Here is a 26,283-nt window from a genome sequence, read left to right as displayed (position 1 = left end):
AATGATACGTAATATAAGAACTATGTTCAGAAAAAAAAGAGAGAGTATGATTGTGGTAGGGTTTTATTTTGTATCAATAAAACCATGCTGACGTGACAGCGTTCTAATATATAAGTCCTAACGGAGCCACTATTCCTAAACACACACATACATACGAACAAAAACAGGCATTCATCTAACAGTGGCATAGAAATATCACAAATGAGGCTGGCAATGTCATGGATGAGTTGATGCGACCATCCATGTCTATGAAAATCCACCCAATCCATTATAAATTTTATTCACGGGATCTTGCTTCAAAATCTTGGCCATTTCCTCCTTTTCGTCGGGGGTGAGCTCGCCTTTGGGGAATTGAACGTCGAATGTGATGTACAAGGTGCCGAAGAGGTTATTGTTTTCAAAGTTTGGCATGCCTTCGCCCTTCTTTCGGATCCGGGCCCCGGGCCAAGTGATCTTATCTCGAGTCACATGCACCTGATGTCCGTCTAAATGCTCGATGTCGAGCTCGAACCCACTCAGAGCGTCCACGAGAGAAATGGTCACGTTCAGGTAGAGATCATCGCCACGCCTCTCAAAACGAGGATGCGGCTCCGTCCGAATCTTGAGAATGAGATCGCCCGGTTCCCCATCTACGTGGGGCTCGCCTTCAGCTACAAACTTCGTTTCCATACCGTCCGTCATGCCTTGTTCCACCTCAACCTCGAGTAAATGTTCTTCGGTGACGAATCTAATTCGTAGAGAAGAAGTCATCATCAACATTCCCGTACTACTCCGATTTTAGCTATTATATCAACGCAGGTACTCACTTGACGTTGGGACACTCATCGCAGACTTGCTGTTGCGTCATCTGGAACCGTCCGGGCCCTAATTGGCGTGTAACCATTTCTTGCCGACAATTACAGCGTCGCGTGCCTTTGGCCGGTTTCATAACCGGCTTATTATGCGTGAGTTCCACAAAATTGCCCACATACAACTCTTCCAGCGACACATACAAGTCCATGACAATATTGGCCCCGCGCGGAGCTTCGCGTTCGCCCCCGCCAGGTCCGTCACCAAAGAAGTTGAAGCCGAAATCACCGCCAAAGAAACTGGAAAAGGGATCACCCCCGCCCCCGCCGCCGCCCTCCTTGTTCAGGCATTCTTCGCCGCATTTGTCATAGAGTTTGCGCTTGTCCGCATCCGAGAGGGCCTCGTAAGCGGCTCCCAAGTCTTGGAACTTCTCGTTGGCATCCTCCTTGTCGGGATTGCGATCCGGATGCATCTCTTTGGCCAGTTTGCGATAAGCTTTCTTGATCTGATTGGTGTTGGCGGAGCGAGACACACCCAAAATTTTGTAGAAATCTCGTCTAAACAAGGCAAAAGGGGTAAAAAAAACCATTTAAAAACTTCAAAAACAAGACTCTGTTCGTGGATCAATTCTAATTGATCAACTAGTCGACTCATGCCCCGTCCCTCCTCTCTTTCTTACCCGGCCCAGGTTTCGAGTGTGAAGGCGCTCAAGAGGATCATCAGGATCCCCACGGTCGATGAACTCTGCATGATTGCAGGCCTCAAAAACCGGGCTAAGCGAGTATCACAGTCAGCGGGTGAGTTGACCGTCAACGGGATTCATGCACGGCACATGCACCACACCCTCTTCGCTTGACTTTCTGCCGAGATTCTGGATCCTGGATTCTGGAAATCTGGATTCTTGACTGATGAAAGTTGAGTGTGTTGAGTGTCAAGAATGCCTGCTCTGTTTGCTTTGCACTACTACTTGCCACTATTGGCACTGTTCTGTTGACGATGGGAAAGCCGACCAATGAAGGCACTGAACTTTCGCGTGGAGAAATGGGATTGGGCCACAGGGGCAACACGAAAAGAGCGGGGCTTTTGAAATGGGTTTAATTAGGCGAGGGATGAAAACATCCAGACATATTTGGGTAGGCTGGGAGTCAGCTTTGATACTAGGTCGACGGGGGATGTATTATTTTGTCGAATGGTCATTGATCGGGAATGAGCTGAATGAGCATAAGAAAGGCGAACGTCAACTAGGTAATGACTCGTTATGGCATGTTCTCATTTCACTAGTTAGTTATATGATCTTGATGAACGACTTGTTTCAAATTGGCCGTAAGTCATTGAGATAAAGGTATGCATGGCCAAAATAGGAATGCATTGGGTCGTCCAACAGATGTAAGACCCAATTTTATGAAAGCCCTGACTAGCTCTTTTTTTATTTCATCATTCTGAACAACTTCGTTGTCATTTGCCGCACATCAACCCATTTTTCCCATGGATATCTTCCTGGGTGTGATGAGCGCCCCAATCATCGAGGACGTCGATTAGGCATATTTCCTCGGATCATGTTTCAACACATTTGGTCCACTTTTCCAAACTTGTTGCAAGATTACGTTCTTGCTTTATTGACTCATTTCATCAGTTCATCTGATGCCAACCGTGCCGAAGCCTGAAACTTGAACCACTAGTGAGTGCTGCCTGAGCATAGGAACTGGCCACCTTTTGGGTACCTCCCACCCGGCCACCTCCGTAAACAAAGCGTGAAGCCTTAAGGTGTCAAGATAAGCGACAATGGACTTCCGAGATGGCAGATCACGAAACGAACGGCTAAAAATGAACTCATATCTACTACTAGTTGTAGTAAATCTGTCCAAACACCCATTCGGTAGCCTAGTCTTAGGCTTTTACCTACATACATTTCCCGCCTAACTTAAAAGGCCACCTACTTACAATCAAATAAAACGGAAGGCCGGCTCATCAAGCTTACTTACATCTGAACATGTATGAGAAAGCCATTCATTCCCTCCGAGATTTCAGAGAAGCATCGCCTATATCCCCGTCGTTCTCCAGAACTTTGTCGAGCTGGACGAGCTGGACCCCACTTTGTCACTTGATCCAGTGGCCAATGGGGCCCATTTTTATCCAGTGTTGTACCCTGGCCTTGACAGGGGACGAATCGGACGGCTAACCTTTACTTCTCAAAGTACAAACAAGGAGTATGGAAACTTGTAGCTACGAGTCCCTCTCACTCGGCAACCTACCTTGCAATCAACCTATCTACCTGTGTCCTGACTTCTGAGGGCCTTAAACTCGGATTAGTCCATTAGGAAGCGCAATACAGCCTCCGACCCTCTGACTTGGTGACTAAACCGGCAGCGCTTTCCGATCAATCGGGCTGGCTAACGATGGTTGTGGGGTTACTGTGACACACTAAATACACACATACTTCATGCCTAGGATAAGTTGAAAGTGAGAGAGAGACACGCTGTGCTTGGAAACCAGGGTTGAAGTGACACGCCTCCAGGTTGAAATCTTTGAGGGTAAGTGTGACCTTCCATCTTCCAAAGCCATCCCGCCCACCAGTTTTGAATGACATGCACCTAATACATTATCTTTTGGGTAACCGATGAAGTGGATTGATCATGCATAGCAAGCATGTCTATGCATATGCGCTTTGATAAGGTGCCAATGTGATTTTGCACAAAATACGCCCCCATGCGCCGAATCCATTGTGTGATTTGAGTTTGTGCTATGTGCAATCCTTGGCTGTGTGTGTCGATTTTTATTTACCCTAATATCAATTTGATTTAATGAAACATGGAAGCAGCAAAAGAATAATGGCAATTACAACATTTCGGAGGGAGGTCACTAGCTTAATTTCTAAATCAATGAAAATAGAAAAACACTAATGCAACTAATAAGATTACCCCAAAATCTTAAGATTCTAAAAATTAATTGTGATAACAAAAATTGACAAGCAACCAGGTTTCTCCCGGCCTAAAACTAACTTTTTGTAGGGTAAGGAATAAAAGTGATGTAATTTAGTAATGCAATGTTAGATGAACAATTGCTTTCAGGGACCAATGAACAGGAAATTCAACATCATACATCCTTCAACAGTTATTAAGTCTATTGAGTCCCGCAAATATGCACTGACAGCTGTTCAATGGATATTTACTCAAAGCCAGATCAAACCATCTAGGTCTAGACCCGGTTGTCATCGTTCTTCTTGAGCCTGAGTTTAGTTAATCCATCCCAGGTCGGCTAAGTAACGAACGTACGTTAAAATACGAGCAGCTTTCAAAATTTAATATGCCTTCAATGTCTTTTTTTAAAAAATAAATATTGTATAAGCTGAGGGTGGTGAAATTGAAATATGACGTGGGCTATTGATAGCTTTTTCTAAATGTAGTGTATGGTCATAGAAAACATAGAAAAAGATATATGAAGTTATCTATGTGTATGGTACGGCTATTCATAGAGGTTAAGCTATTTCCATTGCGGCCAAGCATGCTGACGTCACCTTAGTACCTTAGCCTGATTTAGCATCCCAAGAAGTATAAATCAAAGGCTTCTACACGCTACTTATGTTGAAAATGGCCCGAAGCTATCAATCTATATTTTGGACTCCTGGACGTTTTTTTCCGGCCTTGGCTAGGTCGAAAAAAAAACCCTGACATGACCTGAACATAGCATGGGTGGCGTCAACTTGCTTGGACAAAATGAAATTCTATCATCATGGATAGCCGTAGCACAAATAAAACTATTCAACAGCTATACACGAAAGCCTCGCCATATTTCAATTCCATCAAACTAAGAGGTTAAAGTGGAATGAAAAACGTACGAGGCGAATGCATTTTGGTTTTGAAAGCACCTCGTACGAACGTCGTACGTTCGGCCAGAGGTCAGACCGATCAGACAGTCTCATTTCTCATGGCTTCTTCTTTTCTCGCCTTGTTTTGTTTTGTTCCCTCTTTTCAACGGCAGAGCGCTTTTGAATTCGCCCGCCCGTCGCCCTCCTCCGCCCTCCTCCCCCCACCTCCCCGTCTTCTTGAGCCTTCTCAAGTCTGAGGTGTTGAAGTTGAAGCAGGGATACGACATACGATAAAGCCCCTCCAAGATCCATCCAGTGGATCTATCCATTCACCCATCCCGCCTCAAGGCTTTGGGTCTTAGCCTGGATTCACCATGGCCCCACCCACCGTTTCGGAGTTGGAGGCCATGAAATACCGTCAATTGCAACGCGTCGCCAAAGATTTGGGCATCAAAGCCAATCTACCCCGATCTCATATGATTGAGGCGATCTTAGAAAATCATGAGGTCACTCAATGTAGCCCACCCACCGTAACGCCGCAGTCTCGGGGGTCGTTCACGCCTCAGGCTGAACCCACTCCGCGATCAGGCACGCCTAAAACCCCATTTATATCCGGGTCGATCCGGAAACGGCGGGAATCGGTTCAGAAACAGTCGAGTTTGGGACTAACCTCGGGCCAGGGTCGCGTTTTGAAGGCCAAGAGTTCGGTGAAAAAGCCCGTGGCCCAGGCCACTCACATCCCACGCTTCGTGTCCAAGCCCCCGCCCAATTTCGCCAAGTTACACGAGCAACAGTTTCAGAAGATGGATTCCTTGGACGTGTATTTGGGCAAGAAGGAGGCTCGCACACAATCGATCAAGCAACGATTCGCTTTAGCTCAAGAATTGGCCTCCCAACACAAAGTGGCCATGGATAAGGTGAAGAAGATGACCCCCATTGATGCCTTGAGCGGCAAAGCGGTTCGCCGATCGCCCAGAAACTTGACCCAGACTCATTCGACCCACGCCCCATCCCCGCGGAAGAGTAATGCCATGTTTATTCCGACCAACACCACAGTCAATCCGAATCGCTTTCAATTTGGATCCGTCTCCTCCAACGCTGCCAAACCTTTCGTTTTTACGGCTACCCCTCAAAAAGCGGCAACACCCAAAGTTAAAACACTCCAGAACATCACCAACACCCAGATTGGCACGCCCTCGTCGGCCAAAAAACATTTCGATTTGAAAGCCAGTTTGGCCCGACCTTTGGCCTACAAACCTCACAAAGGCAAATTGAAGACCTGGACCGAGGAGAAGAAGGCTGAACGCCAAATTATGAGCTCGAAAATGAACCCCACCGTTGGGAAAACTCAAAAAATTAAAGGCGTTCGCATGAACAAACGGGCTGAGCTATTACTCCAAAGACGACACCTTACCGCCCAGAATTAGAAATGAATACGGCGGACCTTTTTGCAAGGTGTGCGTGTAAATTGTTAATAGTGTAGATTTCCCGCCCTTCTTGTACGCTTTTGTCCTCGTGCTCTATGTTACCGATTCGAAAATACACCGATTTGTACAATGAAGGATAAGCCACAGGGTATCTTAGGTTAGGTGCATGAACATATATTGAAGTATTCTGATGACCAACCCAAGAATAGATGCCATGTTCTTATCTATTTCATCCACTTGCTTAGATCGAGGCAAGGAAAACATGTCCACATTAAGGAAAGTTGCTTTAGGCACGGCTGGAGTTGGCGCCGGAGTAGGAACAATCATCTTGGGAAAATTGTTTCTCAAAGAAGATCGCCATGCTCGGGTGAGAAAATCTATCAAACGTGTAAAGCCCAAGCCAGCTCCATTCAAATCGCGATTTTCCAGATGACCGAGGAGCACATTGAGAAGGTGAAGAAAGGTCTCATCAAAAGACCGAAAGATGAACTTCGAACACGGCCACAGCAATTGGCCTCCTTGAAAAGCGATCAATTCGATGTCCTTGTCATCGGAGGAGGTGCCACTGGCTCGGGCTGTGCCTTGGATTCCGTGTCCAGAGGCCTGAAAACCGCCATGATCGAATTGGACGACTTTGCCTCGGGAACCACGTCCAGGAGCACCAAACTGATCCATGGCGGTGTGCGATACTTGCAAAAAGCCATCATGAGACTAGATTACGAGCAGTACTGTATGGTCAAGGAAGCTTTGCACGAGCGGGCAAACTTGTTGGACATTGCTCCACATCTATCATTTCCGCTTCCGATTATGTTGCCAGTTTACAAGTAAGGCTTTTGTTTCTTTTAAACAATGAAAGTCATGTTTGGGTGGAAAATAATGTTCTCATGATTAACAGGTGGTGGCAAGTGCCCTATTTCTGGGCCGGTATCAAGGCCTACGATCTTGTGTCTGGAGATGAATGCCTCAAGCCTTCCTATTATCTCAGCAAACAACGGGCGTTGGAACTGTTCCCAATGCTTAAACGAGACAAATTGAAAGGCGCCATTGTCTACTATGACGGTAGACGCAAACTCATTTGACTGTTTGAGCGCAGATGTCACAATCAGAATTCATGCTTTCAGGGTCCCACAATGATTCGAGAATGTGTCTCTCGATTGCAATCAGTGCGGCTCGAATGGGAGCCACGGTTGCTAATCACACCAGAGCTTTGGCCCTCATCAAAGATGAACAAGGCCAAATCACGGGGGTAAGGATGCGAGATGAGCTCACTGGGGAAGAGTGGGAAACTAAGGCTAAATGTGTGGTCAATGCCACGGGTCCATTCACGGACTCAATCCGGAAAATGGACAACCCTGGGTCCAAAGACATCTGCTGCCCTTCCATGGGAGTCCACATCATGCTACCCGATTATTACTCTCCCGAAAGCATGGGCCTTTTGGATCCTGCTACCTCTGATGGGCGTGTCATTTTCTTTCTTCCTTGGTTGGGAGTAACCATTGCTGGAACGACAGATACTCCGTGCGATGTGACGCATAGTCCGTCGCCAAGCGAAAGCGATATCCAATTCATCTTGAATGAAGTCAAGAATTATCTCACTCCGGACATTGAAGGTTTGCAATGAACGTCTCGAAAGTAGAAGTCATGTCTTAGAAAACCGTCCTTTCAGTTCGCCGTGGGGACGTTCTGTCGGCTTGGAGTGGCATTCGCCCTTTGGTCAAGGACCCCAATAAGGAAGACACTCAGAGCTTGGTCCGCAATCACGTTATCCACGTATCGGACAGTAAATTGGTCACCATTGCTGGCGGCAAGTGGACCACTTACAGGTCGATGGCTCAAGAAACCCTGGACGCTGCAGTCAAAGCGTGTCAACTCGAACCTCAAAGAGACTCTCAAACCGACGGACTCATCCTCGAAGGTGGTCACACGTGGACCCCAACTCAATTCATTCGCCTGGTTCAAGATGTGGGCTTTGATTCCCAAGTGGCACAACATCTCTCTGAGACTTACGGAGATCGTGCTTTCAACGTTGCCAAATACGCCACCATTACGGGCAAGAGATGGCCTATCGTGGGAAACCGGCTTCATGATGAGTACCCTTACATTGCTGCAGAGGTGAGCAATCGATTTCGTTATGTATGCAGAATCCAGTTGATGGAAGTGGGCTTTATCTTTGATGCCACAGGTACGATACGCCGTTATCCACGAGTACGCCGCCACGGCTGTAGATGTGGTTTCCAAGCGATTGCGATTGTCCTTCCTCAATGTTCAAGCTGCTGAGGAAGCTCTCCCTAAAATTGTGGACATTATGGGTCAAGAGCTCAATTGGTCCAAGGCGGAGAAGCAAAAGCAAATTGATCAAGCCATCAATTTCTTGAAGGCGGAAATGGGCAAGGATGTGAACAAAGCTATCAAAGATGCCATCCCCATTAGCTTGAGCAAGCAAGAAATATCAGACTATGTCAAAAGATTCAACGCGCTGGATTACGACAAGAAGGGATTTGTTTCCGTGAACGATATTCGCAAATGGTTGAAGGTGAGCTTTGAGTTTTAATTTTCGGTACAAGAAGAAGGGTACGTAAAATTTGTCCGGCTTTGATGAAAAGGATATGATATCTTAATAATGGCATGTTTTGAGAACAGAAATCCGGCACCTTCTCGGACGACGATCGTTTTTTCCATATCTTGCATGAAGTGGATCTCGCAAGAAATGGATCTGCCACCTTGCCAGAATTCTTTCAGGTAACTATGTGACACCCAAAGTAAAGTGCATCTCGTTACGTTTCAGAAATTGGACCGAGATATTCCCGGCGAAGAACTTCACAAGTCAGAGACGCATTATTGTCATCATCCATTGGCTTTGATTATCCCTCTATTACTTAGGTTCTAGGAAATGCAAGGGGCGAGGTTTGGGGGCTTGATTCTAAGAAGCTTACGAGAGGAAAAAAAAGAGCATTGAAGTTGAGTTCGAAGCCTTAGTAAAGCCTTCAAACTTACAGGGTTGGCGGGATAAAAAAAGGAAATGAATTAATTTGTCAATATTGACCGAGTATGACAGTAACGACAATTTCACACTTAAAATATGTACGCGGAAAATTTCGGTTTCAATTATTTATTTAATGTTTTTCTTGGTCAAGTTGCCGTTGTTTCTGGCCAAGCTGCTCAAGAAAAATATAGGGAGATTGATATCCTTTTATTGATCTCTAAATGCTCATGTGGATGGTGACAGTACTTCATTTTTCTTCCCAAAGCATTTTGAGGGAACTTGATACCAATAACAATGGTCAAGTCGAGCTTGAAGAATATCTGCAGGTAATATTGTGGCAGATGCGTAATGTAGCTAAACATGCTTGCTAGAAGTAGGTAACACATCTTGTTTCGTTCTTATACTTGCGGCGATGTTCTAACATAATGTGCCTTGCCACTTGTGATGTGTTTACTTGATTTGTTGGGACGCCTTTTCAAATCGAAGAAGATACATCTGTTGGGTTTTTTTCATTTTAGATGATGTCCGCTATCAAAACTGGGGCCGTTTCCCACTCAAGGTTTGCTCACATGACGGATTCAATGGACGATCTAACTTACGGCCAAAAGATGGAGAGAAGCGGTGGAGGTTTATAGAGCCTTCCAACCTTGCCCTCATTGAACATATGGAATCAAGCATCAAAAGTGCCGTTTCCTTTGAGCACAATTTCAGACAATTTGGAAAATAAATTTGTGGAAATGTCAAGTTTGTTAGCAACAAGACCGAAATCGAGATAAAAGAAGCGCCGTTTTCATTCAATATTGGCGAATCTTGCTCATCAATTTGCTCCTAGATATGCTCCTGGATGGCAAGAGTCTGTTCATTGCGATAAGAAAGACAAACTTTATCTCCCATTTTTTCTCAAACGTGTTACTTGAAGGTCTCGAGCTGAAAATTGTTTCCTAGTGATTTGGTATCTGCCATCATGTTGAGAACCACGTGTTTGCTTCTCGTCTGCGCTATTAGTGTGACCCACCAGTCATGCAGTATTGGTCCACAAGCAGATCCACATGGACGAGCTCAGGCCGAGGACCAACACAACTATCACGAGGCCTGTGTCGAAGGTCTCCGATCTCAGATTCGTAAAGAGTTCGAAGCCTCTCTCCAATACTTGCTGATGGGCGCTTACTTTGCACAGGATGACGTGAACCTAGCTGGATTCACTAAAATGTTCTTTGAGCATGCGGACGAGGAACGTGGTCATGGAATCCAGTTCATCGAGTATCTTCGTCATCGGGGTGACGAGGAGATCAATTTACTGGGATCAGATCCTATTCTACCCATTCTGGGCAAGAACACATGGGCTGATGGGGAGGAAGCTCTACGTGACGCCTTGGAAATGGAAAAGATCGTCAGCGGATCCATTAAGAAGTTGATCGACGTCTGCGATAATGATGCCAAACAAGATTACCACGCCGCTGATTGGTTGACGGGTACTTTCTTGGAGGAACAATTCCAAGGCCAACGCCATTTGGCTGGACTCATCAACAGTTTGAGCACTTTCCGACGAGATCACGAGCATCTAGCTGATTGGATGTTCAGCAACAATCTTTTGTCTGCTTAAATATTCACGCTCAGAGCACCGATTTATATCTAGAAATAATGTAGCTATTGTTGAAAATGTATCGCTAAAATAATAACACTAAAGCTAAAGAGTATCCAAAAGAGTTCATGCCAATAGCCCTGACAACAAAAATCCCTACAAGCCACCTAGGCACAGTTGCGAAGGTGAAGCGACTTTCCCCTCAGCGGGAACAAGCGCTCCAAAGTCCAAGCCAAAAAATGGACATCCTGGGGCAGATTCATGCCGTTTGCACATACATGTGCTTTCTCTACTAATCTGAGCCCAGTTGAGTGTCTTAAACTTGGCAAAAGTGAAGGAAGGCATCTCTAGAGAAACCAATGTTCAAGAGATCAATATCAAATCGACCTGATAGTTTTCAAGCTGTCAGAAACCGAACCTCCATGTGAGGTGCTTAGAAAGTTTCTAGTGTTACCTTTGAAAGGTGTGGGTTCGGTGCCAACAAGAAAAGTTATTTATAAAAAAATGGGTTGCACAACATCCAAGGACGGCTCACGTCCTGTTGTGTCACCAGAAGGTCATGCCAAGCCCTTAAATGAACAAAACAATATGCTCATTTCAAGGATATTAGACTATCAAAAACGTGAGTACAAAGTCCAATTGATCTTTGTCTGATCAGTGACAGTCCAAGTTCTTGTTAACATACGAGTTCGACCACTGCTTCATTGTAGAGTCGCGAGAGTATTTGAATGATTTGATGCTGGAGCCTCGAAGCCTAGTTCCCGAAGAGCTACGATTTGGATACATCTCCACGAATACTTTCTTTAACATGTTTCATGCCGGATTCTGTGGACCCTACATAGCCAACCCGAAGTACATGTTGCTGGTCGATTTCAGGTACACCGGTAGATTAGTAAGTTGATGCTTTGTTCATGAACAGACCAAAGGAGCTATCCCAATGATTATTGCAGATCTTTAGAAGAGTTTGAAGAATCTCATGTTCACTCAGCCATGCATTTCACGGCTATACCCTGGGATGCCGTCACTTTCTTCGGTGGGAGACACCTTTGTCTGACGTATTGGTGTCTGACATTGATCTTCAGAGCTTTTATTTCGCAGATTTTGCCAGTTATTCTCTAATTGTGTTCTACGACTTTGATGGAACTGCGGCCGCCAACATTTTTTCTGTTCTTTTTCGAGCGCGTCAACGCCTGAAAAAAATGCGTGTAAGTAGTACGTGCTCACTGAAGAGTACAGACTAGATAAATATCACTTGTTCGAGAGTGACTGGTCCGATGATCTGGATATTTCTTGGACGACAAAATGGATCATGCTTTGCCAACCACGTCCATTTTGGGTCTCAAGCGAAACCAAGCACAAGAAACGGATGGATTTGAGAAATTCGGAAATTTGAATCACACGTAAAATTCCAAGTACAACCGAACAACTCGAGACAACTTCACAGACTAAGGTAGTTTGTAAGTGAAGTGTGAAGTCCCAGGATTCAGGGACTGGATGATGATTAGTATCAAGTGTCACTTACGTTTTTGTTCGTAATGACCGGAAAATGTACTGCAACAAACACTTGAAGCGAAATTCATCACAAATGTATTCTCAATTAATTTGACAATGTATGTCATTCTTCATTTAAACAACAAATTCAGGATATCCCAAGTGCGAAAACTATTCGAAGAATAATACAAGGAGCCCTGACTTTTGAATGAGATCGCATTGAAAGTCTCACTCTACAAGTACATACTTGATAAAATCTAAGAAATCTCCCTCTCGCTGATTTAGATCGATGTTCTAGTAGTATTAGGGGGCTTGAAGAATTTGAACCGTCGATTTCCTCACCTAATATATCGAGGAAACGAACCAGGAAACCGTGTGATACCTTGGATGCCCACCCTGATTAAAAACGAGCAAGTTTTCTTGGGAAGACACGAGCAATCTGAGGAGAAGACAGTGATCAAGGGCCTTGGAATCACGCATGTCCTCTCAATTGGAAGGTGAAAATTAGGTTCTGAATCAATAATGCAATATACAAAAGTGTCCTTTTCCAGGAGCCCCGAAAACTGTTTCCATGGTGTTCTCTATCACGGACTGGATGGAGAAACCGACTTGGAAGAAACTTTTCGTACCTCGTTCAAACTTATTTCCGACGTCGTCAATGAAGTAAATTGTGTTTCTCCCATTCAAAGTCGACAAGTCCACTCGATCTATACATTGACCTTTTTCACAGGGGGGACGTGTGTTGGTTCATGGAGTGGATGGGTTAAATCGTTCGGCAGCCGTAATCATTGCTTACCTCATGAAATCTCATCCAGCCTTACTCGAAGAGGCCTTTTTCTATGTTCAAACGTTGAGGCCTTTCGTTAGGGTACGCATTTGTCAACCGTATAATTTGATCCCAATCCTGACCATTGGGTCCCCAATCAATGCTCTACAGTAGCTAGCGGTCGGTCGTCATCTGAAATTTCCATTTCTTTTATTTCAGATGGATCAAGGATGTGTTGAAGCCCTGATGAGATACGAAAGGGAGCTTTTCGGTTATTCGATCACAGATCTAGATGAGATGTTGTGGATTTAGTTTATGTGGCTAAGATATTTGTTAGATCCAACCCAAAGCACTCCCTTGTTAAGTATTCAAATCAATAAAGGTTATTTTTCTATTGTGCTATTGCTCAAAACAACTTTTAACGCTAAACATTCACAATTTTATCAAGCTCTTCATGACAACTACCTCGGTTTGTTATTCGGTTATTAATCGGGTTTTGATCATACAGTGTGTCCAGAAATTGAGTTACTTATCTTTTATTTGCTCTAAAACTGTTACCGTATGTCTAGGTTCAATGCATTTGGCTATTGCTTACTTGGGTAGACACGCCAAGCTCAGTACGATTTCTGATGCGATTGGTTGCACTCTGATAGGACCTTTCTTGACTTTCAGCTAAAATATGTCTCTACATTTTTTAACGTTTTTGTTCGGAGCATCGAGATTGATTTCGAGCGGCAAAGTAACTAACTCCTTGTGGAGGTATACTCATAGGTTTTCGATTGGAGACAAGTCTGGAGAGTTGCTGAGCCATCTGAACATTCTCTAAAACAAAGATAAGTTCCAATCCGCCTTCCCAATAGCTAATAGCTATGCATAGCTATATATATATGGCTTTGACTTGGAAAGTCATTTTGCATCCCAAGCCTAGACATTAAACAGGGTTTAAAACGGGAGGCCCGAAACAACTAAGCATTTTGGTGAAAATATCATCTCAAACATGAAGCCGATGACTGATCTTGGTTGATATGTAAGTCGGCTACCATTCTTTAGTTTGTTCAAAGCTGTTTCATTGAATCTTTTGCAAAATGTTGAAGACGTGCAAATTCATGAGGGGCACTCAATATCGGGACACACTGTAGTTAACTTTGTTGGTTTTTCCACCAATTACCCCTCGTCATAACTATTTTTACTGAACATTGCATTACTTTCGATGCATTTTCCTGCATAGTTTTTTCACGTTAATGTTTTCCAATGCTAAGCTAAGCTACTAAGGGAGAGAGACGTGGAGAGTTGTGCGTGGACTTCTACGCTAGAACTCACTCAAGTCTTAACGAAGACCTCTGTCTACTACATAGTAGCTCCCTGTGGTCGTCGGTCTCTGTCGTTCGTTCTCTTATCATGAGGCTCAGCTCAGTTGCTTGGACCTGCTGCCACGATTCGAGACGATTGAACTTCTGGCTCTGTCAACTCGGCGACGGGTTGGACGGCGTTTGGCACAGCTGTAACCAAAAGCACATACACACAAGAATGGTGCCAGCAATGTAGTTTGTGCTCACCAGTTCCTTGCTTGACAAGTCATCATCACCCCTGAACAGATATTTTCAGTGCCGATTCGTGGACCACAGATCTGTCGCTCTTGGATCTAATCAAGGATGGTAGAAAGTGCACTTTTTTAACGACCCCACATTCGACACTTGTGAGCCATCATGATTTGTTATTAATCCACTGACTTCAGTCATTCAATTAGCACATTAGCCCGCAGTTCTCGAGGGTTGTTGCCAGACGCCAATATGATCACGCCCATCCGGTTGATTTGGCTTAAGCTCCGCCATCGTTTGAATTGGAGGGTTATCAAGCTGTTCATGTGTATGGGCTACGGAGTGTTCATGATTGCTTTGGTTATACACATGCTTCAAAGTAATCCTGGACCGGTCAAGGCTCTCAAGTCCTCGCCATATCGACACCTTTACCTGGAAGAAGAGATCCCACCGGAGATAGTTCAGTTCGAAAAACAGATTGTTCCAGGTCTGGGAGAAGATGGGAAAGGCATCGAGATCAAGGACAAAAAACTCTTGGATGAGACTGTGAAAAAGTATGCTTTTAATCGTCTGGCTAGTGATCAGATCAGTCTGAAACGAACCCTGCCCGATGTTCGCCATGAAGCATGTAAAAAAATTCAGTACGACGACACGTTACCTGCTGCATCTGTGATCATTATTTTCAACAACGAGATTCTATCTACATTATTGAGGACCGTATGGAGTGTGCTGCAACGCACACCGCCCGAATTTTTGCATGAGATCGTTTTGGTGGATGATGCCAGCAATTTAACGGAAATCTCTACTGTCCTGCCAATTTACTTGAAGTACAGACTGCCAGCGAATGTGATACTCCATAGACTTGTGGAACAAGTTGGGTTAATTGGAGCCCGTCTGGCCGGGGCCAAAGTGGCCTCTGGCGAGGCTATTATATTTCTTGATTCTCATTGTGAGGCCACAGAGGGATGGATACAACCGCTCCTCCAGAGAATCAAAGACAAACCCAACAACCTTGTCATTCCATCCATAGACTCGATTAGTGACAAAACTTTAGCTTTCAATGGCTTCCCTGGCGGCGTGGGAATATCGGTGGGAGGTTTCACCTGGTCCGGTCATTTCACATGGATTCCATTCAAGCACAATGGTACTCGCAAGCCCAGCGACCCCGCGCCCACGGCCACCATGGCCGGGGGTCTATTTGGAGCAAATCGTGAGTTCTTCTTCAAAATTGGAGGCTACGATGAAGGCATGAAGGGCTGGGGTGGAGAAAACCTGGAATTGTCCTTCCGAACCTGGAGATGTCATGGATCCATGGAGAATGTGCCTTGCAGCCATGTGGGGCATATTTTCAGGGACTTTCATCCATATTTCATTCCTCACGATAGCCATGGGATAAACACTGCCAGAATGGCCGAGGTGTGGATGGACGAGTACAAACGACTATTCTACATGCACCGCCAAGACCTGCAGCGAGAAATCCCTAGCCCAATTGATATAGGCGATATCTCGAGTCGTGTTCAAATCAAGGACACTCTCAAATGCAAGTCTTTTAAATGGTACCTGGATACTGTTTACCCAGATAAGTTTATTCTGGATGACCAATCCATCGCCTACGGCCGAATACGGAATCAAAAATATCCAAACATATGTTTTGATCACTTGCAACGAGACACTGCTCATAAAAATGGATTTTACTTCCTCGGCCAATACCCGTGTCACAACGTTCTCGGGGATTCGCAATATTTCTCGTTGAGCCGTGACAAGTTTGAGCTTCGGAACGAATACATGTGTGCAAAGTCGTTTGACAATGAGGGCTCAATCAAAGTTCAAATGGTTGGTTGTAGGGACCAACAATCACGCAAAACGGCTTGGAAGTTCGAAAATGGAGCTTTGATTCACGTTGATTCTGGGCTTTGTATAACTGCGCCCAATGATTCTGCTGGAGAAGAATTAGTGCTATCCAAATGTGATGGAACGAAGCAACAAATGTGGGATTTTGAGTTTCTAAACCCTTGATACTTACTTATTCTGAGCTATTGGCTATGATAGGTATTAACTTTGATGTGATACTTGAAAGATTTATTGAAAATCAAACTGGGTGTTATATATACATATTTGAAATGCAATAATAAAACAGCATTTTAATTGTTGAACTCGAGTACAATGCTTTGTGTTGGGGTTCTACTTTTTCTCGGTTCATGTATTAGTCAGTGGACAGAAAGTACTCAAATAACAAGGGTCTCAAGAAACCGACTATTTAAGTTCGCACAAATGGTGAAACTGAAACAAAGGCATAGACTGTGATGCTGAAACGAAATATCAGAACGAGTGTAGATGGCAAGCATTTCCAGGTCAATGGCCAATTAATCTAAGGCCCTCTAATCTAAGGTAATTTTGAATGAATGTATAACCCGGTCCATGAAACACCCATTCCAAAAAGAGTTTGTGATAACTCGACACGATCTTAAATTAATAAATACAAAGGGAAGTTGATGATGTCTATGTAAAAACAATAGCTCAAGAAAAAATATAGATAACTATCTTTATAACTCGGGATAATAATAATAATAATAATAATAATAATAATAATAATAATAATAATAATAATAATAATAATAATAATAATAATAATAATAATAATAATAATAATAATAATAATAATAATAATAATAATAATAATAATAATAATAATAATAATAATAATTTTTATCTTCATTTTTTTAAGATCTTTCATTTTTCAAAAATACCATTTTGGAAGATTTAATTACATTTGCAAACATTTAATTTAATAGAATCAATCTGTTCTCAAATGGAATGAGTTGCAAGTCGTAGTTGCCCTTACCTAGGTATGTACCTAGACAGGTAGTTGCAATTACCTAGATATGTATTTGCAATTATTTGACATTGTGTAATTACACCGGTCTCGAGTATGATCACAACCATTAGGTAACTAAGGTATTGAATTGGTCATAGTTAGGGCTCGAGAAAATTCTTTTTCAAATAATTTTGTCATGGAAAAGAAAACAATATTTCAGCTTTTTTGAAATTTACATGACATTGCAGTGGAAATATATGGAAGATGAAACCCATCCGCCAGCTCCAACATTTGTCGTTATCTCCTCCATGCTAGACATAAGCAAAACACCCCTGATTCTTCACAAATGGTCGAATCTAGTTTAGATTAACAAGCAATTGTTGTCCGAAAAAGTAGATTTGCAAAACAGCAATGAAATGTTACAAAAGGAAAGAGCAAGTGTTTCTGTCAATTCATGGGCCATTAAGCAAATAAGCTTTGTTCTTTTTATTGTAGTACCATATAAAAGAGGCTCTTCTTCCATCCTCCGGTCTGAGTGGCATACACAATAAATAATAAACAATAGACACACTTGCATGAAATATTGCAATCTTGTTCATCACGTTTATATTCTATAAATAAATCCACAACATTGCAAAGTTGTATATTCTAAGCTAAGCTGCAAACCTATTGGCATGCAAAGTTTCCAGCTTTCCCATTGGTGATAATTTGAAAGTTATTGGAAGATTGCCATTAGCAAAAAACAACAGCAAAGATAAGTATTATTTTTATTTAGGTTACAAGGGACCAGCGATGGGCATCAATGATTTAAAAGCTAACTGTGTCAATTTCTAATTCATTACTTCAGGATTAACATTCTTAATCCTTTCTTAATTAATTTTCTTTTAACCAATAAATAATGCTATTAGAACACACAACTGAATTCATTTCATAAAGAATGAATAAATATGAGGTTTTGATTGTTCTATGTGTGAAATAATAAGTAATATTTTGCACTTTTGAGAGCAAAACAGATGATATTTGGAGCCATTTTGACAAAGCAAAACAAAGAAAACATATTTTCCCCAAGAGAATCAAACATTTTCTTGAAAACTTCTCATATTAAATTTTGGATACGCATGCGCCTAAAACGTGCATGTCTACTATATTATCATAGCGTGAAAGAATCCCTCTCTAATAGGCCGTTTTTGTGACTCAAACTTTGCCTCATAAGCGTTGAATTCATTGGGATATTGACACGGATTTCAATACAGCGAAGTTAACATCCCGCTTGTATAGTAGATATGCAACGTCACTCCTTGATTAGTTTTATCAAATGATGTCTTGAACGCTGGATGGCATTCATTACAATTAATAACTAAATTTTGCTTCGTTTACAAAATGATGTTGAAGTCCAACCAGTTCATCCAGGTTTCAAACTTTTTCGACTTACTTTAACCATCAGAGCTTATATTAGACAGCCCATCCAGACATTGAGAAGTCCTTGGCTTATCATATCTTTTAGTCAAGCATTCCTCTGATCATATTTAATAAAATCTCTTTGAAATACTTAACGAGATAAGAGATTCATGGATTCGCAGCTATAGCAGGTAGGTGGCCATAGAGATTGGCTCTAGGCCCCATCGTTAATCAAAACTTTTGAATAATGGGGAACTGGTGCAGCAAAGAAGCTGTTCCGATCGAGGTGACCCATAAAGAGTTTGTGGTCAACCGACGCGAGACCAGACGAGAAGCTGGGGCTTCCACGCCAAATACACCTAAGATTGACCCGGATCCAGAAGGTGCATCTCACCCACCCACAGACAAAAATGAGGAAGAATCATCCATCCAACCAGTTGGAGAAATGGTCACGGATGACAGGGGATCACTTTGTAGTGATGGGCTTCTTGAGCCATCAAACTTGCCATCATCAAATGATACAACTCTAACCAAGGTTGACCCTGAATCAAATCAGGATAGCCCACCTGGAAAGTCAGAAATGAGGACATCCATACAGAGCTTATCCTCTTCAGCCAGTGGGGATAATGGTGCTTCGTCTGTAAAGCCTGAGACAGAACGTTCAGAGGAGAAGCTCAATCACATTATGGCTTTGGTGAAAATTCGTCAAGATAACCGTTCAGATGATTCGCAATCTGATGATGACAAATTGCCCCCTCCAATCATGAAGAAGGAAGATATTGGGACGAGCCCTCAGGAGGCTGCTTCTCAAAGTAATTCGACCAACTCTGATGAAGGGGAAGTGGATACTTCTTCAAAGCTGGAACTGATTAGGAAGACAATCTTGCCAATCCTCAATGAGTCGAGTGAGATGGCCAGTGGTGCAAAAAAAATCCAGTCTCCTGAGGCAAAGTATTCAAATGATCCAATGGACCGTATAGGTAAAAAATCCACGGAGCCAATACATCCTTCTATGGCCGAACTGGATTTGAATTACGAGGAATTGGTCCAAACTGTTCAGGTGCAAAACTTCAAGAATATGAAGAGAACCTTTCTTCTGAATCCTGATGAGTTTTTGACCCAAAATCTGGCCCTTTCCGTACAGTTTTTCCGCGATCATGAAAAGTAAGTTTGATTCAACCACGTCATTTCCATCCTATCACGTTTCACATGGAACCTAATTCTTACCTTTCAGGGACACTGAAACTCTTTACGCACGGAAAAAGAAGGCAGAAGCTGAGCTGAGAGAGAGACTTTCAGAGACTAAACAACATGCAATCATTTCAAATCAACTCTTTCAAGTGATTTTGGACTATGTGGGTTATGAGACCAAAGTGTACGCAACCCCCATCCTTGAACCTATTCAACCGGTCGAGCATTACCTCGTAAATGAATGCATCGAGGTCAACCGGAGTGAGGTATTAACGATTGGAATGGAATGATATATTTTGGATTATACTTACCTAACTTTTCATCTCTAAGGCTGCCGCTAACGGTTCCCTTGACTACTCTCATGTGGATGGTCCCTACTATCGCACCGTTTTGGAGACCACGAAACACAAAGGTAGTGAGTGACCTTTTGAATTTAGCAAATCAAGACAGATTTGAATTGCTTCCTTTTTTATAGGATACGTCAAGTTACAATGTGTCGACGATTACGAGAAGTTGATAACACGAACAAATCCAGCGTCTGTCGTTGGGACGCCTCCCGTCACACCCAAGCCTCCAAACAAATCTACTGTCTCTCCAAAAGTTGTGATTGAACCTCCGCCACGTCCTCAAGAAGCACGAATTTTTAGCCCCACACGTGGCCATGGGCGTTTCCATTTCGCCCAGTCCAAAATTGTTACCAGTATTGCGGAACAGGATGAAGAGAAAGAAGAAAGTGACGGAGAAGCTCCTAGTTGTGGAGAAGATCTTCTCCGAAGTTTGCAAAAACAAATGGCATCCAATTCAAATTTGTCTGCTTGGAATCATGGAAGCAAGCTTCAAAAGTTGAAAAACGAACCATACCCAGCAACGACAGGACCACCGTCACCACTCCTTACAATAACAAAACCGCCATCACCACCGCTCTCTTCACCTGAGCCTACCCCGGTGGCTCCGATTTATGAAAGCATCCAAGAGAACAATTTATACGGCTACGGCACAATCAATCCCGAAAAGCTCGACACAGACAATGCTAACATGGCTTTCAATCAGACTGCTTTAGACAGGAAATGCTTCAAAAAAATCGCAGGTACTTCTGATGAGGATATCAACGACGACACAGTTGTGTTCTCTGATGACCCTATCGGAAGAGAGAAGATATTCTTGCACTCGAGACATTTCGTCAAGGATTTCAAAAGGAAAGGAGCCACCTTGGCAAATCAAGTTGATATTTCGAAATCGGATTGGTATTGGGATCACAATTTGCGATTCATCCAACGTCAAGGCCGCACTGACGACTCTGAGCTCGACTTGGGGAAAGAGAACGTTTCCTTATTCGTTCCAACCGCGGAGGCTGGTTTCTGCCCTTCTGAGTTTGATAAATGGCTAACAAGGCAAAGATGCAAAATAAGGGACCATCGGACAGGAGCTCTTTATCAGTGGCCTCAACCGCACCATCTTGAACAAGCCAAAACAATTGGGTGCAATTTAATTCCAATAGGGTACGAGAATCCAAAGAAGAATCTTCAAAAAGGAGCAAAAGAGAGCGCAGAAATGCGACTGACATGGCAGGTCTCTTTCACCAGAATGGAAAACCTCATCATGAAGAATTGGTCTCAGCCCAAGATGAGGTGTTATATCTTTCTGATGCTGTTTCAAAAAACCTTATTCCAAAACAGAACCGGCCAATCTTGGTTGAAAAGAGACCACTTTAGGTGAATTGAATTACAACCTTCGGGACATTTTGAATGCCTATTTATGACGGAATATTTCTTTTACAGGCACATCATGTTTGCAATCATGGAAAAAAATCCAGGGGGAAAGTGGATTGAAGAGGACCTAGGAAAAACTTTGCGAGATTTGTTTAAGTCTTTGAACACTGCATTGTATTACGGGAAACTCTTGAATTATTTTATGCCTGAACAAAACATGCTCGACACTGTGCCTCCACATAGCCTTCTCAAGGCCAAGGAAGTTTTGATTCGGCTGGAAGAGTGTTTTTCATCCTATTTCATGTGGTGCATTTATCACCTTAAAGCCGAGAAGAATTTCTATCCCATGCCTGATGTAAGGAGGCTTTACGACATCTTGGTGGGAAAACAGGCGAAGCCTCCGCTTCTCGTAAACAGGTGGACGAAAATGGATGAGGTGAAAAAGAAGGATGTCACCCAACAGCGAATGCTCCAGAAATTGGGACAACTCAAAGAGAAACGAAATAAAGAAGAGGAAAGTAAGATCCAACAACAGGACCCATTGGATCCAACAAGACTAGATTATCCATTACAAACCATCGAAAAATTTGACGAAGATAAGAGAACTCTCATCTTGGATTTCTTCATCGATCATTTCATCCAAATGGCCGAGAAATCCAATATCAATCGATGCTACGGCCAAGGATTGATGTACGCTATGCATTGTGAGAATCTTGCTAAACTGCCTGGCTACTCGGGCAACCTGCATTTTACCAGTAAGATTGAGCAATTGAGACAAGTCACTCGCGGAAATGGCAGAGATTATTGGGACATGAATTGGGACCCTGAAGACGGATCAAGAGTAAGTTCCAGGTTCAGAAAAGCTAGCCAAAGGAATGATAGCTACCGAAAAATGCCACTACCGTCCCCACCGAAGAATGAAGAGGTCCAACGACTGTAGATTCATGAATGAAAAAATGCTTGTATAGAAACAAATCTACGGTGCATCTTTTTAATGCAGATTTTGACACATGAATAGAAGAAACCCAGGAACGAAACTATTGAACTTCTTCTTATCACAGAAAGGAAACGGAGTTGGGTTTACATGCCACCATATTGCACACCGTTCAATAGCTACTAAATGAGCCCAAAGTAGACTATTCCAGTGTCTTCAAAATCGAGGGGGTTATTGTTCTCGATGCGTGTGGATTTGGCGTTCCTCTACTTGTTCACACAAACGTATATAATTATCATATCTTTTATTGTTGATCCTAGTACTTTAATTAGCTTACCAGAATATGGAATGTGCAAAATACGACAATAAAAATAGTTTACAGATTGACAATAACTGGACTTTGATGATGAATGAAAACTTGACACATGCCCATTTTGTGATGAACGAACGTGCTGAAATAAACCTTTGACATCGACAATATGCTATGAAAGGGTCTCATCATAGATAACTTCATATATAGATCGATCAAGGGCGCTGCGATTGCATGTTTTCGTCTCAGCTGTCGCTGGTGGAAAAAAAAGGTTTCATTCGTAGTCAAGCTACTTAGGACAACTATGGTGCAAATTTGAATCGTTGACAGCTCGTCCAAATTCAGAGTAGAAACCCCTAATAAGACTCCTTGTCAAGCAATTGCTCTAGTCTAGCATGCTTCATAAAATGGGTTTGAGTAAGTGGTCCGACCACATTTTTAAGAACGAAATTTTGAAGAGGTTAAAATGGGGCTCAAGTAAAAGTTATCATCCATGTGGTGGAAACACTTAACTGAAACGCAAGGAACAAGCCTGGGTTGAGGCTGACCTGCAGAGGTGTCGGAATTACCTTGTTTACGTATAGGCGCAATCATGTCGCCCACATTCAAGCACATTGTTGGGAGATTGAAACGAAATTCCGAATGCCTCATCATTGCGTTGCAATTTCGGATACATTTTGTTACACTTTCGAGATTTTCGAGATGCGTTGCTAAACAAGGGCAATCAATAGAGTACATGATTTGCTCTACGAATGTCCAAATCTTTTTTTGACATGTTACGTGTATTATGCCCTAAAAAGCATGTTTTTTTTTTTTTCTACCACTCTTTCTACCTGAATATTTGTAAGATTCAAAAGAAATTAAGATTAAAGAGGAATAACAAACGTTTCATGATAATAATTCAACTTGCCTGAAGCGAGATTTATGGAAATATTTTGTGCCATTTCCACCAGCGTCAGCTGACCTGAAAACATGCTCATGCGGTACAGCTCCTGTTGAACTAAAGCATTCTAGTTATGGTTTTCTATGGGTCTCATGCACTATGTAAAGTAGAGTTTCGTCGTACAGAGCGCCATCTAGCGGGCTCGTGACAAATATAATTTCAAGACGGTTTTCTCTTAGTGTTACTAGAAAAAAATGCTTAAATGAGCTGTCTGAGAGTTTTTGTCACACTACCTTAGGGCTTCTTTTTTTCCTACTTTTGAAGATCTCAATTCTTAAATATGATTCATCCTATTGCTATACCAAGTAAAGTGAATAATAGATTAAGCAAAAATCATAAAAATAAATATGTAAATAAACTAAATGAGTTATATTGGCTCACTGAGAGGGAAAAATGTGAATCCAGAAATGATTCTTGGTTGTTTGATTTAAACTTTGCTCCATATTTAGCTTTAACTTCATCATCTAGGTTTTAGTGGGTAAGAAAAATAACATATTTTCCTTTTGATTGAAATTGTGTAACTCAAGAAAAAGTTTTAACATGTGATGAAAACAAAATCTCTATAGTTTTGAGATGTGAGATTTTTCTCTCCAGACCTCAACCTTATTCACTTTAGCACGAGAAAGTAAGATTTTTGACAACCTGGGCGAGCAGTTTGCTTGAGGCCAGGCATCGCCATACGCTCTGACGACATTGATGAAGGGTACTTTGATAAGCAAAAGGTTGCGTTAAAATGGTTCCATTCTTCAGCTCTAAGTCTCGCCTTCTAATCAGTAAAGAGAAATTATTAAAAGCAATTTTATACCACCTGACAAAAAATGGCGGCAGAACATGGCAGAAATTGGTCCAAAATAAGTGGCAGAAAATGACTAAAAAAATAGAAATCTTCATATCATTCTAAATCATCTTTTCCTTGTACTTGCGATCACTTCCGTTAATTTTTAAGCTTACCTGTATGTAGCTTTGACACGCTGGGATGGTATTTTGCATTGAATGTAAAATACAACCACTAAACGTCACTGGAGTGTGATCGAGTTTGAATTTTTTGCTACCGCAATCGATCTGAGTCAGGGTTGCCATTGAACTAGATTTTTCCAAGTCAAATTGACGACAATTGCATTTGATAAAGTTATAAAGTATTCAATAGCCATTTGAATGATGATGAAAAGAACCGTAATTGTCGTGGCTAGGCCCTGGATATTACCAATGGTCTATGGTAATGTTATCAATTTGATCAAACCATCAAACAGTATAAAAGTTATACTTGAATTACATTTGAGGAACATTTTGCATTTCAACCAATGCTATACCAAAATGCTTTTTAGCAAAGGACACTTGAAAATCTTATTCAAGCATGAAATAAGAAGCTATTGTCTGTAACAAATGAACCTGTACCAGTTTTAGGCAGCATTGCAAGCTCTTATCCTGCTGACAACTTTTTGTTGACGGCATCTTGGATCTTGGAGGCTGCGACCGTCAGATGTCGCTTTTGCTGCTATACTCTTCTACTAGAGTGTCCTAGTACGGAGTAGAGCCACTAAATAGAAGAGTACGCGCAAGAGATTTTTGGTCCCAAATATCGTTTCCATTGCACTGTGGTTCTTCAGTTCACCCCCAATGCGGCTTTTCTGGGTTATGCATTTACTTCATTATTGTTGAACATAGCAAGAAAAAACGGGTTCAAGATTTTTTTTTCTACGAACGTAAAAAATAATAATTTCGCTGATTTGGAAGGTTGAGATTCGCAATTGATGCAACATTAGCCCTGGAATGGCAAAAGTGAGGCATACGTTTTGTTAAAGTACCATTTGCCAAGCTTCAACTTAAGGTAGAAGTAAGTGCAATTTCATTTGTATTCATTTCCTCTGTCTAAAAATGTCAAGTTTAATAGAATTGAAAGTTTAATAGAATTGAGAAATAACAAGAATATTGTCATTCAAAACATTCCTCGATACGAATTTGGCATTCCTGGATGGGCGGACACAAAATTCATTACTAGATTTCAACGATCCCTGCATTATGCGTAAGACCAGGGAGGTAACATTGGGTTTTAAATCAGGTGGAGTTTGATTACACATTTGAATCAATACTCGAAACAAAAAAAATGTAGACAATTTAGCCAAAAAAGGATAACACAAATGTAATGAAACTAGGCTGATTTAATTTGCCGTGGTATAAAGTTTCTTGGGGAAGTTTGGCCACACCATTTTCCCCTCCAGTGTGTTGGGGCAAGTTCCAACTTGGGCAATTTAAGCACCGGACTACTTGCCCTGTCGGTGCTTGCTTCACATCAGTACGGAAACCCCCCCCACTCTTGGTGCTCAAAGGGAAAACCTTAGGGTTAGTCGGGCACAGTTCTCAGATAATAGTGCCGTGCCGCATGAACAAGCAAACTGTCCATCATAGGCTGGCCAGGTTTTTTTCAGCCAGCAATGCTAGCTCGTGCAAAATTGATGCTAAAAAATTGCCAAATGGAACTCGAAAATGCTAGAACAATGCTACTTTTATAAGAAAAGCATATTATTCATAGTGCTCATAAAGGATTTCAGATTCACAATTCAATTCTATTTGGCACTCTTTGACAGGGTATGTTCAGGCAAAA

The 26,283-nt window shown here is 42.3% G+C and overlaps 7 protein-coding genes across 9 annotated transcripts; 6 read left to right on the top strand and 1 right to left on the bottom strand.

The window, feature by feature from the left end:
- Positions 1-45: 45 nt before the first annotated feature.
- Positions 46-1,789, bottom strand: LOC131885950 (dnaJ homolog shv-like). Its single transcript, XM_059234163.1, has 3 exons — positions 1,469-1,789; positions 807-1,346; positions 46-727 (listed from the first exon to the last, which is right to left on the bottom strand). The coding sequence occupies exons 1-3, from the start codon at positions 1,537-1,539 to the stop codon at positions 247-249; spliced, it is 1,092 nt and encodes a 363-aa protein (XP_059090146.1). The 5' UTR covers positions 1,540-1,789; the 3' UTR covers positions 46-246.
- A 934-nt stretch (positions 1,790-2,723) lies between these two features.
- On the top strand, positions 2,724-9,748 carry LOC131885949 (glycerol-3-phosphate dehydrogenase, mitochondrial-like). 3 transcript variants are annotated; one of them, XM_059234160.1, is made up of 10 exons: positions 2,777-3,320; positions 6,267-6,388; positions 6,451-6,845; positions 6,917-7,080; positions 7,143-7,631; positions 7,688-8,133; positions 8,204-8,554; positions 8,807-8,844; positions 9,270-9,330; positions 9,523-9,748. In XM_059234160.1, exons 2-10 carry the CDS (start codon positions 6,284-6,286, stop codon positions 9,637-9,639), a joined length of 2,166 nt encoding a protein of 721 aa, XP_059090143.1. In that variant the 5' UTR covers positions 2,777-3,320; positions 6,267-6,283; the 3' UTR covers positions 9,640-9,748. The 3 variants fall into 3 exon arrangements, with proteins under 3 accessions (XP_059090145.1, XP_059090144.1, XP_059090143.1); XM_059234162.1 differs by lacking the exon at positions 8,807-8,844 and having other exon boundaries at positions 2,724-3,320; positions 8,204-8,547; XM_059234161.1 differs by lacking the exons at positions 8,807-8,844; positions 9,270-9,330 and adding an exon at positions 8,662-8,760 and having other exon boundaries at positions 2,738-3,320.
- On the top strand, positions 4,727-6,155 carry LOC131885951 (nucleolar and spindle-associated protein 1-like). The gene has a single exon (XM_059234165.1). It carries the CDS (start codon positions 4,969-4,971, stop codon positions 6,019-6,021), a length of 1,053 nt encoding a protein of 350 aa, XP_059090148.1. The 5' UTR covers positions 4,727-4,968; the 3' UTR covers positions 6,022-6,155.
- Positions 9,749-9,907: 159 nt separating the features above from the next.
- LOC131885953 (ferritin heavy chain-like) lies at positions 9,908-10,708 on the top strand. The gene has a single exon (XM_059234167.1). It carries the CDS (start codon positions 9,969-9,971, stop codon positions 10,605-10,607), a length of 639 nt encoding a protein of 212 aa, XP_059090150.1. The 5' UTR covers positions 9,908-9,968; the 3' UTR covers positions 10,608-10,708.
- Positions 10,709-10,866: 158 nt separating this feature from the next.
- LOC131885952 (probable rhodanese domain-containing dual specificity protein phosphatase) lies at positions 10,867-13,242 on the top strand. The gene is made up of 8 exons (XM_059234166.1): positions 10,867-11,208; positions 11,297-11,462; positions 11,537-11,619; positions 11,685-11,791; positions 12,363-12,574; positions 12,629-12,740; positions 12,808-12,945; positions 13,063-13,242. The coding sequence occupies exons 1-8, from the start codon at positions 11,091-11,093 to the stop codon at positions 13,153-13,155; spliced, it is 1,029 nt and encodes a 342-aa protein (XP_059090149.1). The 5' UTR covers positions 10,867-11,090; the 3' UTR covers positions 13,156-13,242.
- A 1,008-nt stretch (positions 13,243-14,250) lies between these two features.
- On the top strand, positions 14,251-16,534 carry LOC131884411 (probable N-acetylgalactosaminyltransferase 9). Its single transcript, XM_059232179.1, has one exon. It carries the CDS (start codon positions 14,634-14,636, stop codon positions 16,395-16,397), a length of 1,764 nt encoding a protein of 587 aa, XP_059088162.1. The 5' UTR covers positions 14,251-14,633; the 3' UTR covers positions 16,398-16,534.
- A 2,216-nt stretch (positions 16,535-18,750) lies between these two features.
- On the top strand, positions 18,751-22,906 carry LOC131884408 (uncharacterized). Its single transcript, XM_059232174.1, has 5 exons — positions 18,751-19,758; positions 19,829-20,051; positions 20,116-20,197; positions 20,261-21,497; positions 21,564-22,906. Exons 1-5 carry the CDS (start codon positions 18,842-18,844, stop codon positions 22,432-22,434), a joined length of 3,330 nt encoding a protein of 1,109 aa, XP_059088157.1. The 5' UTR covers positions 18,751-18,841; the 3' UTR covers positions 22,435-22,906.
- Positions 22,907-26,283: the final 3,377 nt, after the last annotated feature.

The sequence above is a fragment of the Tigriopus californicus genome, chromosome 8 (genome assembly GCF_007210705.1).
Source record: "Tigriopus californicus strain San Diego chromosome 8, Tcal_SD_v2.1, whole genome shotgun sequence".
NCBI lineage: Eukaryota > Metazoa > Arthropoda > Copepoda > Harpacticoida > Harpacticidae > Tigriopus > Tigriopus californicus.
The sequence above is the reverse complement of the archived record's forward strand: the minus strand, read 5'-3'. Positions and strand labels throughout refer to the sequence as shown.